A 15,666-nucleotide genomic window follows, 5' to 3' on the forward strand; every position below is an offset into this window, starting at 1 on the left:
TTGAACAGTACACACATTTAGAAGACGCTGTAACAGTACACACATTTAGAACACACTGTAATAGTACACACATTTAGAAAATGCTGTAACAGTACACACATTTAGAACACGCTTGAACAGTACACACATTTAGAAGACGCTGTAACAGTACACACATTTAGAAGACGCTGTAACAGTACACACATTTAGAATACGCTGTAAGAGTACACACATTTAGAACATGAGGTAACAGTACATTTTTTAGAACACGCTGTAACATTTAGAACATGCTGTAACAGTACACACATTTAGAACACGCTGTAACATTTAGAACACGCTGTAACATTTAGAACATGCTGTAACAGTACACACATTTAGAACACGATGTAACATTTAGAACACGCTGTAACATTTAGAACATGCTGTAACAGTACACACATTTAGAACACGCTGTAACATTTAGAACACGCTGTAACAGTACACATATTTAGAACACGCTGTAACAGTACACACATTTAGAACATGCTGTAACAGTACACACATTTAGAACACGCTGTAAGAGAACACACATTTAGAACATGCGGTAACAGTACATTTTTTAGAACACGCTGTAACATTTAGAGCATGCTGTAACAGTACACACATTTAGAACACGCTGTAACATTTAGAACACGCTGTAACAGTACACACATTTAGAACATGCTGTAATAGTACACACATTTAGAACACGCTGTAACAGTACACACATTTAGAAGACGCTGTAGCAGTACACACATTTAGAACACGCTGTAACAGTACACACATTTAGAACATGCTGTAACCGTACACACATTTAGAACATTCTGTAACAGTACACACATTTAGAACACGCTGCAACCGTACACACATTTAGAACACGCTGTAATAGTACACACATTTAGAACACGCTGTAACAGTACACACATTTAGAAGACGCTGTAACAGTACACACATTTAGAACATGCTGTAACCGTACACACATTTAGAACATTCTGTAACAGTACACACATTTAGAACACGCTGCAACCGTACATACATTTAGAACACGCTGTAATAGTACACACATTTAGAACACGCTGTAACAGTACACACATTTAGAACACGCTGTAATAGTACACACATTTAGACCACGCTGTAATAGTACACACATTTAGAACACACTGTAGCAGTACACACATTTAGAACACACTGTAATAGTACACACATTTAGAACATGCTGTAACAGTACACACATTTAGAACACGCTGTAACAGTGCACACATTTAGAACACGCTGTAACAGTACACACATTTAGAACATGCTGTAACCGTACACACATTTAGAACACGCTGTAACAGTACACACATTTAGAACATGCTGTAACCGTACACACATTTAGAACATTCTGTAACAGTACACACATTTAGAACACGCTGCAACCGTACACACATTTAGAACACGCTGTAATAGTACACACATTTAGAACACGCTGTAACAGTACACACATTTAGAACACGCTGTAATAGTACACACATTTAGACCACGCTGTAATAGTACACACATTTAGAACACACTGTAGCAGTACACACATTTAGAACACGCTGTAATAGTACACACATTTATAACATGCTGTAACAGTACACACATTTAGAACACGCTGTAACATTTAGAACATTCTGTAACAGTACACACATTTAGAACATGCTGTAATAGTACACACATTTAGAACACGCTGTAACATTTAGAACATTCTGTAACAGTACACACATTTAGAACACGCTGTAACAGTACACACATTTAGACCACACTGTAATAGTACACACATTTAGAACACGCTGTAACAGTACACACATTTAGAACACGCTGTAACAGTACACACATTTAGACCACGCTGTAACAGTACACACATTTAGACCACGCTGTAATAGTACACACATTTAGAACATGCTGTAACAGTACACACATTTAGAACACGCTGTAATAGTACACACATTTAGAACATGCTGTAACAGTACACACATTTAGAACATGCTGTAACAGTACACACATTTAGAACATGCTGTAACAGTACACACATTTAGAACACGCTGTAACAGTACACACATTTAGACCACGCTGTAACAGTACACACATTTAGAACACGCTGTAACCGTACACACATTTAGAACACGCTGTAATAGTACACACATTTAGAACACGCTGTAACATTTAGAACATTCTGTAACAGTACACACATTTAGAACACGCTGTAATAGTACACACATTTAGAACACACTGGAACAGTACACACATTTAGACCACGCTGTAATAGTACACACATTTAGAACATGCTGCAACACACGTCATCAAGCAGATACACACACACTCATCTCTCCATTCCCTGTGAACCAGTCCTGTACACACACACACATATGCACACACACTCCCACACACATACTCTCACACACTGCACAGTATTCTTACCTGCTGTACCTTCCCCAGTTGGAACAGGGCTGCTGTGAGGGGTTGTCTGAGGAATGGAGACAGGCTAGGAGGCCGGCCAAACTTCCCTGGAGACAGAGAGAGAGGGAGGAAGCAGGCATGGTCAGTGTATTGTATAACAGGGGTATCAAACTTGACTGAGACACTCAATTGACAAGGGAAAGGCATACTGTGGTGTCCTCACAGACCAACCAACCAAGGTGCATGAATGAATGAACAAACGGAATGTGGGAAAAATATTCAGCCACTCTTAGGAGACAATGGAAGTAAGTTAGATAGATCGAAAATACCTCTTTACTATGTGTTGGCATTTCGACTTCCCCAGGCTGTATGCGACAGAGCATAGCACACAGCAGCCAGATAATAATCTCAGTAATAGCTCCAGACATCCACAACCTACTCATAATAAATGTATGCGTCAAAGCTAATGGTAGCTTCCTCCAGAATAGGTAGAAAGTTTAACATTTAATCAGGGGCTAATTTTAGACTTAGTCTAATTGTGTGTGCTCCTCTTTTAAGAGCCAGCCCTCAGCCTTCACTCCTTCCTGCCTGCCTGCCTGTTCTCCTCTGTTCTGATGTAGTCTGAGAACAAGTTCATTATAATAAATTATTAAGCATTCATCAAAAAGCAACGTGCTTAGAATTGATAAGACAGGATACGCTAATCGAAAGCCATTTCTATCATTCTAGGGGCACAGAGAGGATGAGACAGATAAAAATGAAACAATCTAATCTGTACAACCCAATAAACTTTAGAAAGTAAGTTGTTTCTCTATTTAATTTACAGTAGTCCTGTAAATAAGGGAGTCCAGTCTGTGTGTGTGTGTGTGTGTCTGACCTCCTTGTTTGCCAGTGTGGTAAGGCCTCATGAGGACCTGTAGGGCTGCTGGGTTGGTCATGCTGTTCAGCAGCTGGGCCAAGTTGGGCTCCGGCAGTAAGCCCTTCTTATTACTCAACATCTGCAATACACACACACACAAACAAAAGGGAAGGATTAGCATAGCTTGCTATATACAGTATATACATTACCAGTCAAAAGTTTTAGAACAAATCAAATCTAATTTTATTAGTCATATGCCCCGAAAACAACAGGTGTAGTAGACGTTACAGTGAAATATATATGGTCACCTATTTTATATTTGAGATTATTCAAGTAGCCACCATTTGCCTTAATGACAGCTTTGCACACTCTTGGCATTCTCTCAACAAGCTTCATGAGGTGGTCACCTGGAATGCATTTCAATTAACAAGTTTGCCTTCTTAAAAGTACATTTGTGGAATTTCTTTCTTTCTTAATGTGTTTACTGAGCCAATCAGTTGTGTTGTGACAAGGTAGGGTGGTATACAGAAGATAGCACTATTTGGTAAAAGACCAAGTCTATTTTATGGCAAAAAGAGCTCAAATAAGCAGAGAAACGACAATACATCATTACTTTAAGACATGAAGGTCAGTCAATCCGGATAATGTCACGACTGTCAAGAGTTTCTTCAAGTGCAGTCACAAAAACCATCAAGCGCTATGATGAAACTGACTCTCATGAGGACCGCCACAGGAAAGGAAGACCCAGAGTTACCTCTGCCGCAGAGGATAAGTTCATTAGAGTTACCAGCCTCAAAAAATGCAGCCAAATAAATGCTTCACAGAGTTCAAGTAACAGACGCATCTCAACATCAACTGTTCAGAGGAGACTGTGTGAATTCATTCATGGTCGAATTGCTGCAAAGAAACCACAACTAAAGTACACCAATCAGAATAAGAGACTTGCTTGGGTCAAGAAACACGAGCAATGGACATTAGACCGGTGGAAATTTGTCCTTTGCTCTGGCGTCCAAATGTTTTATTTTTGGTTCCAACAGCCGTGTCTTTGTGAGACATGGTGTGGGTGAACGGATGATCTCCGCATGTGTATTTCCCACTGTAAAGCATGGAGGAGGAGGTGTTATGGTCACATTGGTATAAATGGATCGGGAGATAGGCGCAGGAATGCGTAATAGGGATTTTTATTTACCCAGATTACAGCGTACCATGTAAAGGCACGGATACGAAGACCAAACAAACATGTCTACAAAACACAGGGTTGTAACCCAAACAAACATGTCTACAAAACACAGGGTTGAGACCCAAACAAACACGTCTACAAAACACAGGGTTGAGACCCAAACAAACGTCTACAAAACACAGGGTTGAGACCCAAACAAACACGTCTACAAAACACAGGGTTGAGACCCAAACAAACGTCTACAAAACACAGGGTTGAGACCCAAACAAACACATATACAAAACACAGGGTTGAGACCCAAACAAACATGTCTACAAAACACAGGGTTGAGACCCAAACAAACATGTCTACAAAACACAGGGTTGAGACCCAAACAAACGTCTACAAAACACAGGGTTGAGACCCAAACAAACACGTCTACAAAACACAGGGTTGAGACCCAAACAAACATGTCTACAAAACACAGGGTTGAGACCCAAACAAACACGTCTACAAAACACAGGGTTGAGACCCAAACAAACACATATACAAAACACAGGGTTGAGACCCAAACAAACATGTCTACAAAACACAGGGTTGAGACCCAAACAAACATGTCTACAAAACACAGGGTTGAGACCCAAACAAACACGTAACAAAACACAGGGTTGAGACCCAAACAAACATGTCTACAAAACACAGGGTTGAGACCCAAACAAACACGTCTACAAAACACAGGGTTGAGACCCAAACAAACATGTCTACAAAACACAGGGTTGAGACCCAAACAAACACATATACAAAACACAGGGTTGAGACCCAAACAAACACGTAACAAAACACAGGGTTGAGACCCAAACAAACATGTCTACAAAACACAGGGTTGAGACCCAAACAAACACGTCTACAAAACACAGGGTTGAGACCCAAACAAACACGTCTACAAAACACAGGGTTGAGACCCAAACAAACACATATACAAAACACAGGGTTGAGACCCAAACAAACACGTCTACAACACACAGGGTTGAGACCCAAACAAACACGTATACAAAACACAGGGTTGAGACCCAAACAAACACGTAACAAAACACAGGGTAGAGACCCAAACAAACATGTCTACAAAACACAGGGTTGAGACCCAAACAAACACGTCTACAAAACACAGGGTTGAGACCCAAACAAACACGTATACAAAACACAGGGTTGAGACCCAAACAAAAGAGCGAGGAGTACCTCGAATAAATACACAAGCGCACAATAATACCACACGGGATGAGACCCGTAGTCATCTGCGCAATACAAGCGACATGAAAGCCAAAACTACACAGTACAGGTACTCACACGATAATCGACAGCCCAATGGAAACCAAAGCGCACATTTATACAATTACAATCACTGAAATGGGTACCAGGTGTGCGTAATGGCACAGCTCCAGTGGGATCCATGACAATTATGGTGTGGGGGTGCTTTGCTGGTTACACTGTCTGGGATTTATTTAGAATTCAAGGTACACTTAACCAGCATTGCTACCACGGCAACCTTCAGGCTGTGTAAGGGCTATTTGACCAAGAAGGAGAGTGATGGAGTGCTGCATCAGATGACCTGGCCTCCACAATCCCCAAACCTCAACAAAATTGAGATGGTTTGGGATGAATTGGACCGCAGAGTGAAGGAAAAGCAGCCAATAAGTGCTCAGCATATGTGGGAACTCCTTCAAGACTGTTGGAAAAGGATTCCTCATGAAGCTGTTTGAGAGAATGACAAGAGTGTGCAAAGCTGTCATGAAGGCAAAAAGTGGCTACTTTGAAGAATCTGAAATACAAAATATATTTTGATTTGTTCAACACTTTTTTGGTTACTACATGATTCCATGTGTGTTATTTCATAGTTTTGATGTCGTCACTATTATTCTACAATGTAAATAGTAAAAAATAAAATAAAAACCTTGAATGAGTAGGTGTTCTAAAACTTTTGACCGGTAGTGTATATACACTGAGTGTGTAAAACATTAAGGACACCTGCTCGTTCCATGACATAGACTGACCAGGTGATTCCAGGTGAAAGCTATGATCCCTTATTGATGTCACTTGTTAAATGTACTTCAATCAGTGTAGATGAAGGGAGGAGACAGGTTAAAGAAGGATTTTTAAGCCCTGAGACATGGATTGTGTACGTGTGCCTTTGAATGGGGTATGGTAGTTGGTGGCAGGCACACCGGTTTGTGTCAAGAACTGTAAAGTTGCTGGGATTTTCATGCTCAACAGTTTCCCATGTGTACCATTAATGGTCCACCACCCAAAGGATATCCAGCGAACTTGACACAACTGTGGGAAGCATTGGAGTCAACATGGCCCAGCATCCCAGTGGAACGCTTTCAACACCTTGTGGAGTCCATGCCTCGATGGGCACACATTTGTTTACATCCCTGTTAGTGAGCATTTCTCCTTTGCCGAGATAATCCATCCACCTGACAGGTGTGGCATATCAAGAAGCTGATTAAACAGCACAATCATTACACAGGTGTCCCTTGTGCTGGGGACCATAAATGGCCAATCTAAAATGTGTAGTTTTGTCACAATAAACAAAGACACATATGTCTCAAGTTTTGAGGGAGCGTGCAACTGGCATGCTGACTGCAGGAATGTCCACAGAGCTGTTGCCTTTCTCTACCATAAGCCCCCTCTTTCTAAGAACTACTCAACCTATTCACTGTCTGAGTATTTAAAGTATTCAGTCTCTAAATGCACTATTAAGACTATCTCTGAGACACAGGGGTCCTCTGATAATATACTTGTGATGTACCACAGTACTATCTCTGAGACACAGGGGTCGTCTAGTAATATACCTGGGATGTACCAGAGTACTATCTCTGAGACACAGGGGTCCTCTGATAATATAAATCAAATCAAAATCAAATCAAATTTGTACAAAAAGCCCGCCACAGTACAGCGCCCTTAACCACTGCGCCACCCGGGAGGCCATGCTGCTGTGTTTTCAAGCTCAACAGTTTCCCGTGTGTATCAAGAATGGTCCACCACCCAAAAGACATCCAGCTAACTTGACACAACTGTGGGAAGCATTGGAGTCAACATGGGCCAGCATCCCTGTGGAACGCTTTCAACACATTGAGTCCATGCTAGAAACAATTGAAGACATTCTAAGGGCAAAAGGGGTACAACTCAATATTAGGAAGGTGTATGTATATACAGTACATGTATGAATACTGTATAAGCAAGCATAGTGCCTGATGATTTTTATATGCATTCATTTGTATATCATTGGACTTTGTAAATCTGTCAGTTTATTAACGCTGAGTGATTAGTGTTTTTTGAGGTCGGTTTGGTTTCAGGTTTGATCATCTAAACATTAAATGCACTGAGTATTATGTGGGTTGAATGCTGTAACAACACAGAATAAAACTATTAATAAAAGTCCATGATGGTAGTGACTCCTCATGACTACTTAATAACCATCATTTATTCACATTACTTGAATGAAATATTGTTGTGTATTTTACATTTGATGACTTTATTTCATATCTCATCTCTATAGAGACTGTTGATGACTGCTGAATACCAACCATCACTTAGATCGTGTATTTTCAGGTAGAGATACCTAGCAAAGCAACTGCTCTCTATCCCTCGATTGTGTATTCTTCTCTCTCTTTCATGTAGCAGGTGTACAAGAAACACAAACCGGACAAGTAGTCGTGCAATGGATTATGGTCATTGTAGTTAATTACCACGTTTTCTGCGCTAAACTATGTAGAATATTGTCCTGTTGGAAACTACAACACTACTACATTGCACAGTTCAGGCTTGATCTGACATCTCTACAGAAACTGCACAATGTGCGCATTGAGTTCGCAGAAAAAAAAACGAACAAAATGGAATTAAAATAATTGAATCAACATTGGTCAATGAGTTGTTTAAATAACTTTTGGTTAATCACTCAGCACTATTGTTTATCCAGATTTGCATTAAACATACAGTATTGTGTGTGCACAAGTGGCCATGCTTGTGTGTGTATGTGTGTGTATGTATGTGTGTGTGTCCGTGCGTGTATGCGATTTGTCCTTCTAGACAAGTTACTTACCACACCCTGAGCAGCGATGAGCGCTGCCAATGTGCTCCTGCCTGAGGTTCCAGGGGTGCAGAGAGAGAGACGGATCTCCTGTCCTCCCACCAGTGTTCTGTCCATCTCTATCAGTATGGCCTCCGCCTGCTCTGCACTCTCATACTCCACCACCCCGAACCCTCGCACCGGGCTGCCCTCATCCTGGGCTAGCTGAAACACAGAAAACACACACACGTTATACACACACATCTCCCTCTCAACAGCACAGGGCTACAAACAAACAAACTGACAACAGTAAAAACAAGTACATACCAACATATAAACCTTGCACAATGCATTCCCAACACTCTCTTATTCCCCTCACAATCAGCACAGTGTGTACGGAATAAAGCAACAACCTTGTCTAGCCTTCACAGTGACTGGCAGTATACTCTCACAAGATGAGCTCTAACTCACATCCAACTCTGACACATTCCCAATACTCTCTCTCAAGTGGAGTAGTAGTACCGTACTGTATTACATCTATCATAGCTCAACGACTACCGCCCCGTAGCACTCACTTCCGTCATCATGAAGTGCTTTGAGAGACTAGTCAAGGACCATATCACCTCCACCCTACCTGACACCCTAGACCCACTCCAATTTGCTTACCGCCCAAATAGGTCCACAGACGATGCAATCTCAACCACACTGCACACTGCCCTAACCCATCTGGACAAGAGGAATACCTATGTGAGAATGCTGTTCATCGACTACAGCTCGGCATTTAACACCATAGTGCCCTCCAAGCTCGTCATCAAGCTCGAGACCCTGGGTCTCGACCCCGCCCTGTGCAACTGGGTACTGGACTTCCTGACGGGCCGCCCCCAGGTGGTGAGGGTAGGCAAAAACATTTCCACCCCGCTGATCCTCAACACTGGGGCCCCACAAGGGTGCGTTCTGAGCCCTCTCCTCTCCTGTACTCCCTGTTCACCCACGACTGCGTGGCCACGCACGCCTCCAGCTCAATCATCAAGTTTGCGGACGACACAACAGTGGTAGGCTTGATTACCAACAACGACGAGACGGCCTACAGGGAGGAGGTGAGGGCCCTCGGAGTGTGGTGTCAGGAAAATAACCTCACACTCAACGTCAACAAAACTAAGGAGATGATTGTGGACTTCAGGAAACAGCAGAGGGAACACCCCCCTATCCACATCGATGGAACAGTAGTGGAGAGGGTAGTAAGTTTTAAGTTCCTCGGCGTACACATCACAGACAAACTGAATTGGTTCACCCACACAGACAGCATCGTGAAGAAGGCGCAGCAGCGCCTCTTCAACCTCAGGAGGATGAAGAAATTCGGCTTGTCACCTAAAGCACTCACAAACTTCTACAGATGCACAATCGAGAGCATCCTGTCGGGCTGTATCACCGCCTGGTACGGCAACTGCTCCGCCCACAACCGTAAGGCTCTCCAGAGGGTAGTGAGGTCTGCACAACGCATCACAAGGGGGCAAACTACCTGCCCTCCAGGACACCTACACCACCCGATGTCACAGGAAGGCCATAAAGATCATCAAGGACAACAACCACCCGAGACACTGCCTGTTCACCCCGCTATCATCCAGAAGGCGAGGTCAGTACAGGTGCATCAAAGCTGGGACCGAGAGACTGAAAAACAGCTTCTATCTCAAGGCCATCAGACTGTTAAACAGCCACCACTAACATTGAGTGGCTGCTGCCAACACACTGACTCAACTCCAGCCACTTTAATAATGGGAATTGATGGGAAATGATGTAAAATATATCACTAGCCACTTTAAACAATGCTACCTAATATAATGTTACATACCCTACATTATTCATCTCATATGTATATACTGTACTCTATATCATCTACTGCATCTTTATGTAATACATGTATCACTAGACACTTTAACTATGCCACTTTGTTTACATACTCATCTCATATGTATATACTGCACTCAATACCATCTACTGTATCTTGCCTATGCCGCTCTGTACCATCACTCATTCATATATCTTTATGTACATATTCTTTATCCCCTTACACTTGTGTGTATAAGGTAGTAGTTTTGGAATTGTTAGCTAGATTACTTGTTGGTTATTACTGCATTGTCGGAACTAGAAGCACAAGCATTTCGCTACACTCGCATTAACATCTGCTAACCATGTGTATGTGACAAATCAAATTTGATTTGATTTGATTTGAGGTGGAATAGCAGTACTGTACTGTATTACATCTATCATAGCTCAGGTGGAGTAGCAGTACTGTATTACATCTATCATAGCTCAGGTGGAGTAGCAGTACTGTACTGTATTACATCTATCATAGCTCAGGTGGAGTAGCAGTACTGTATTACATCTATCATAGCTCAGGTGGAGTAGCAGTACTGTACTGTATTACATCTATCATAGCTCAGGTGGAGTAGCAGTACTGTACTGTATTACATCTATCATAGCTCAGGTGGAGTAGCAGTACTGTATTACATCTATCATAGCTCAGGTGGAGTAGCAGTACTGTACTGTATTACATCTATCATAGCTCAGGTGAAGTAGCAGTACTGTACTGTATTACATCTATCATAGCTCAGGTGGAGTAGCAGTACTGTACTGTATTACATCTATCATAGCTCAGGTGGAGTAGCAGTACTGTATTACATCTATCATAGCTCAGGTGGAGTAGCAGTACTGTATTACATCTATCATAGCTCAGGTGGAGTAGCAGTACTGTATTACATCTATCATAGCTCAGGTGGAGTAGCAGTACTGTACTGTATTACATCTATCATAGCTCAGGTGGAGTAGCAGTACTGTATTACATCTATCATAGCTCAGGTGGAGTAGCAGTACTGTACTGTATTACATCTATCATAGCTCAGGTGGAGTAGCAGTACTGTACTGTATTACATCTATCATAGCTCAGGTGGAGTAGCAGTACTGTATTACATCTATCATAGCTCAGGTGGAGTAGCAGTACTGTACTGTATTACATCTATCATAGCTCAGGTGGAGTAGCAGTACTGTATTACATCTATCATAGCTCAGGTGGAGTAGCAGTACTGTATTACATCTATCATAGCTCAGGTGGAGTAGCAGTACTGTACTGTATTACATCTATCATAGCTCAGGTGGAGTAGCAGTACTGTATTACATCTATCATAGCTCAGGTGGAGTAGCAGTACTGTACTGTATTACATCTATCATAGCTCAGGTGGAGTAGCAGTACTGTATTACATCTATCATAGCTCAGGTGGAGTAGCAGTACTGTATTACATCTATCATAGCTCAGGTGGAGTAGCAGTACTGTATTACATCTATCATAGCTCAGGTGGAGTAGCAGTACTGTACTGTATTACATCTATCATAGCTCAGGTGGAGTAGCAGTACTGTATTACATCTATCATAGCTCAGGTGGAGTAGCAGTACTGTATTACATCTATCATAGCTCAGGTGGAGTAGCAGTACTGTATTACATCTATCATAGCTCAGGTGGAGTAGCAGTACTGTACTGTATTACATCTATCATAGCTCAGGTGGAGTAGCAGTACTGTACTGTATTACATCTATCATAGCTCAGGTGGAGTAGCAGTACTGTATTACATCTATCATAGCTCAGGTGGAGTAGCAGTACTGTACTGTATTACATCTATCATAGCTCAGGTGGAGTAGCAGTACTGTATTACATCTATCATAGCTCAGGTGGAGTAGCAGTACTGTACTGTATTACATCTATCATAGCTCAGGTGGAGTAGCAGTACTGTATTACATCTATCATAGCTCAGGTGGAGTAGCAGTACTGTATTACATCTATCATAGCTCAGGTGGAGTAGCAGTACTGTACTGTATTACATGTATCATAGCTCAGGTGGAATAGCAGTACTGTATTACATCTATCATAGCTCAGGTGGAGTAGCAGTACTGTATTACATCTATCATAGCTCAGGTGGAGTAGCAGTACTGTATTACATCTATCATAGCTCAGGTGGAGTAGCAGTACTGTATTACATCTATCATAGCTCAGGTGGAGTAGCAGTACTGTATTACATCTATCATAGCTCAGGTGGAGTAGCAGTACTGTATTACATCTATCATAGCTCAGGTGGAGTAGCAGTACTGTACTGTATTACATCTATCATAGCTCAGGTGGAGTAGCAGTACTGTATTACATCTATCATAGCTCAGGTGGAGTAGCAGTACTGTATTACATCTATCATAGCTCAGGTGGAGTAGCAGTACTGTACTGTATTACATCTATCATAGCTCAGGTGGAGTAGCAGTACTGTATTACATCTATCATAGCTCAGGTGGAGTAGCAGTACTGTACTGTATTACATCTATCATAGCTCAGGTGGAGTAGCAGTACTGTATTACATCTATCATAGCTCAGGTGGAGTAGCAGTACTGTACTGTATTACATCTATCATAGCTCAGGTGGAGTAGCAGTACTGTACTGTATTACATCTATCATAGCTCAGGTGGAGTAGCAGTACTGTATTACATCTATCATAGCTCAGGTGGAGTAGCAGTACTGTATTACATCTATCATAGCTCAGGTGGAGTAGCAGTACTGTATTACATCTATCATAGCTCAGGTGGAGTAGCAGTACTGTATTACATCTATCATAGCTCAGGTGGAGTAGCAGTAGTACTGTATTACATCTATCATAGCTCAGGTGGAGTAGCAGTACTGTATTACATCTATCATAGCTCAGGTGGAGTAGCAGTACTGTATTACATCTATCATAGCTCAGGTGGAGTAGCAGTACTGTATTACATCTATCATAGCTCAGGTGGAGTAGCAGTACTGTACTGTATTACATCTATCATAGCTCAGGTGGAGTAGCAGTACTGTATTACATCTATCATAGCTCAGGTGGAGTAGCACTGTACTGTATTACATCTATCATAGCTCAGGTGGAGTAGCAGTACTGTACTGTATTACATCTATCATAGCTCAGGTGGAGTAGCAGTACTGTATTACATCTATCATAGCTCAGGTGGAGTAGCAGTACTGTATTACATCTATCATAGCTCAGGTGGAGTAGCAGTACTGTACTGTATTACATCTATCATAGCTCAGGTGGAGTAGCAGTACTGTATTACATCTATCATAGCTCAGGTGGAGTAGCAGTACTGTACTGTATTACATCTATCATAGCTCAGGTGGAGTAGCAGTACTGTATTACATCTATCATAGCTCAGGTGGAGTAGCAGTACTGTATTACATCTATCATAGCTCAGGTGGAGTAGCAGTACTGTATTACATCTATCATAGCTCAGGTGGAGTAGCAGTACTGTATTACATCTATCATAGCTCAGGTGGAGTAGCAGTACTGTATTACATCTATCATAGCTCAGGTGGAGTAGCAGTACTGTATTACATCTATCATAGCTCAGGTGGAGTAGCAGTACTGTATTACATCTATCATAGCTCAGGTGGAGTGTACTGTATTACATCTATCATAGCTCAGGTGGAGTAGCAGTACTGTATTACATCTATCATAGCTCAGGTGGAGTAGCAGTACTGTACTGTATTACATCTATCATAGCTCAGGTGGAGTAGCAGTACTGTATTACATCTATCATAGCTCAGGTGGAGTAGCAGTACTGTATTACATCTATCATAGCTCAGGTGGAGTAGCAGTACTGTATTACATCTATCATAGCTCAGGTGGAGTAGCAGTACTGTACTGTATTACATCTATCATAGCTCAGGTGGAGTAGCAGTACTGTATTACATCTATCATAGCTCAGGTGGAGTAGCAGTACTGTATTACATCTATCATAGCTCAGGTGGAGTAGCAGTACTGTATTACATCTATCATAGCTCAGGTGGAGTAGCAGTACTGTATTACATCTATCATAGCTCAGGTGGAGTAGCAGTACTGTATTACATCTATCATAGCTCAGGTGGAGTAGCAGTACTGTATTACATCTATCATAGCTCAGGTGGAGTAGCAGTACTGTACTGTATTACATCTATCATAGCTCAGGTGGAGTAGCAATACTGTACTGTATTACATCTATCATAGCTCAGGTGGAGTAGCAGTACTGTATTACATCTATCATAGCTCAGGTGGAGTAGCAGTACTGTATTACATCTATCATAGCTCAGGTGGAGTAGCAGTACTGTATTACATCTATCATAGCTCAGGTGGAGTAGCAGTACTGTATTACATCTATCATAGCTCAGGTGGAGTAGCAGTACTGTATTACATCTATCATAGCTCAGGTGGAGTAGCAGTACTGTACTGTATTACATCTATCATAGCTCAGGTGGAGTAGCAGTACTGTATTACATCTATCATAGCTCAGGTGGAGTAGCAGTACTGTACTGTATTACATCTATCATAGCTCAGGTGGAGTAGCAGTACTGTACTGTATTACATCTATCATAGCTCAGGTGGAGTAGCAGTACTGTACTGTATTACATCTATCATAGCTCAGGTGGAGTAGCAGTACTGTATTACATCTATCATAGCTCAGGTGGAGTAGCAGTACTGTATTACATCTATCATAGCTCAGGTGGAGTAGCAGTACTGTATTACATCTATCATAGCTCAGGTGGAGTAGCAGTACTGTACTGTATTACATCTATCATAGCTCAGGTGGAGTAGCAGTACTGTACTGTATTACATCTATCATAGCTCAGGTGGAGTAGCAGTACTGTACTGTATTACATCTATCATAGCTCAGGTGGAGTAGCAGTACTGTATTACATCTATCATAGCTCAGGTGGAGTAGCAGTACTGTACTGTATTACATCTATCATAGCTCAGGTGGAGTAGCAGTACTGTATTACATCTATCATAGCTCAGGTGGAGTAGCAGTACTGTATTACATCTATCATAGCTCAGGTGGAGTAGCAGTACTGTATTACATCTATCATAGCTCAGGTGGAGTAGCAGTACTGTACTGTATTACATCTATCATAGCTCAGGTGGAGTAGTAGTACTGTATTACATCTATCATAGCTCAGGTGGAGTAGCAGTACTGTACTGTATTACATCTATCATAGCTCAGGTGGAGTAGCAGTACTGTATTACATCTATCATAGCTCAGGTGGAGTAGCAGTACTGTATTACATCTATCATAGCTCAGGTGGAGTAGCAGTACTGTATTACATCTATCATAGCTCAGGTG

The 15,666-nt window shown here is 41.7% G+C and overlaps 1 protein-coding gene across 1 annotated transcript in view; it reads right to left on the bottom strand.

Annotated features, from left to right (window-relative positions):
* LOC139409476 (ribonucleoprotein, PTB-binding 2) overlaps positions 1 to 15,666 on the bottom strand; it is a 123,971-nt gene that overhangs the window by 35,001 nt on the left and 73,304 nt on the right. Inside the window, exons 4-6 of the mRNA XM_071154670.1 lie at positions 8,536 to 8,727; positions 3,296 to 3,416; positions 2,440 to 2,525 (exon numbers count right to left, since the gene is read on the bottom strand). Of these exons, the coding sequence (XP_071010771.1) occupies positions 2,440 to 2,525; positions 3,296 to 3,416; positions 8,536 to 8,727 (399 nt within the window). The remainder of the gene's footprint in view (positions 1 to 2,439; positions 2,526 to 3,295; positions 3,417 to 8,535; positions 8,728 to 15,666) is intronic.

This window comes from Oncorhynchus clarkii, chromosome 5 (genome assembly GCF_045791955.1).
Source record: "Oncorhynchus clarkii lewisi isolate Uvic-CL-2024 chromosome 5, UVic_Ocla_1.0, whole genome shotgun sequence".
Taxonomy (NCBI): domain Eukaryota; kingdom Metazoa; phylum Chordata; class Actinopteri; order Salmoniformes; family Salmonidae; genus Oncorhynchus; species Oncorhynchus clarkii.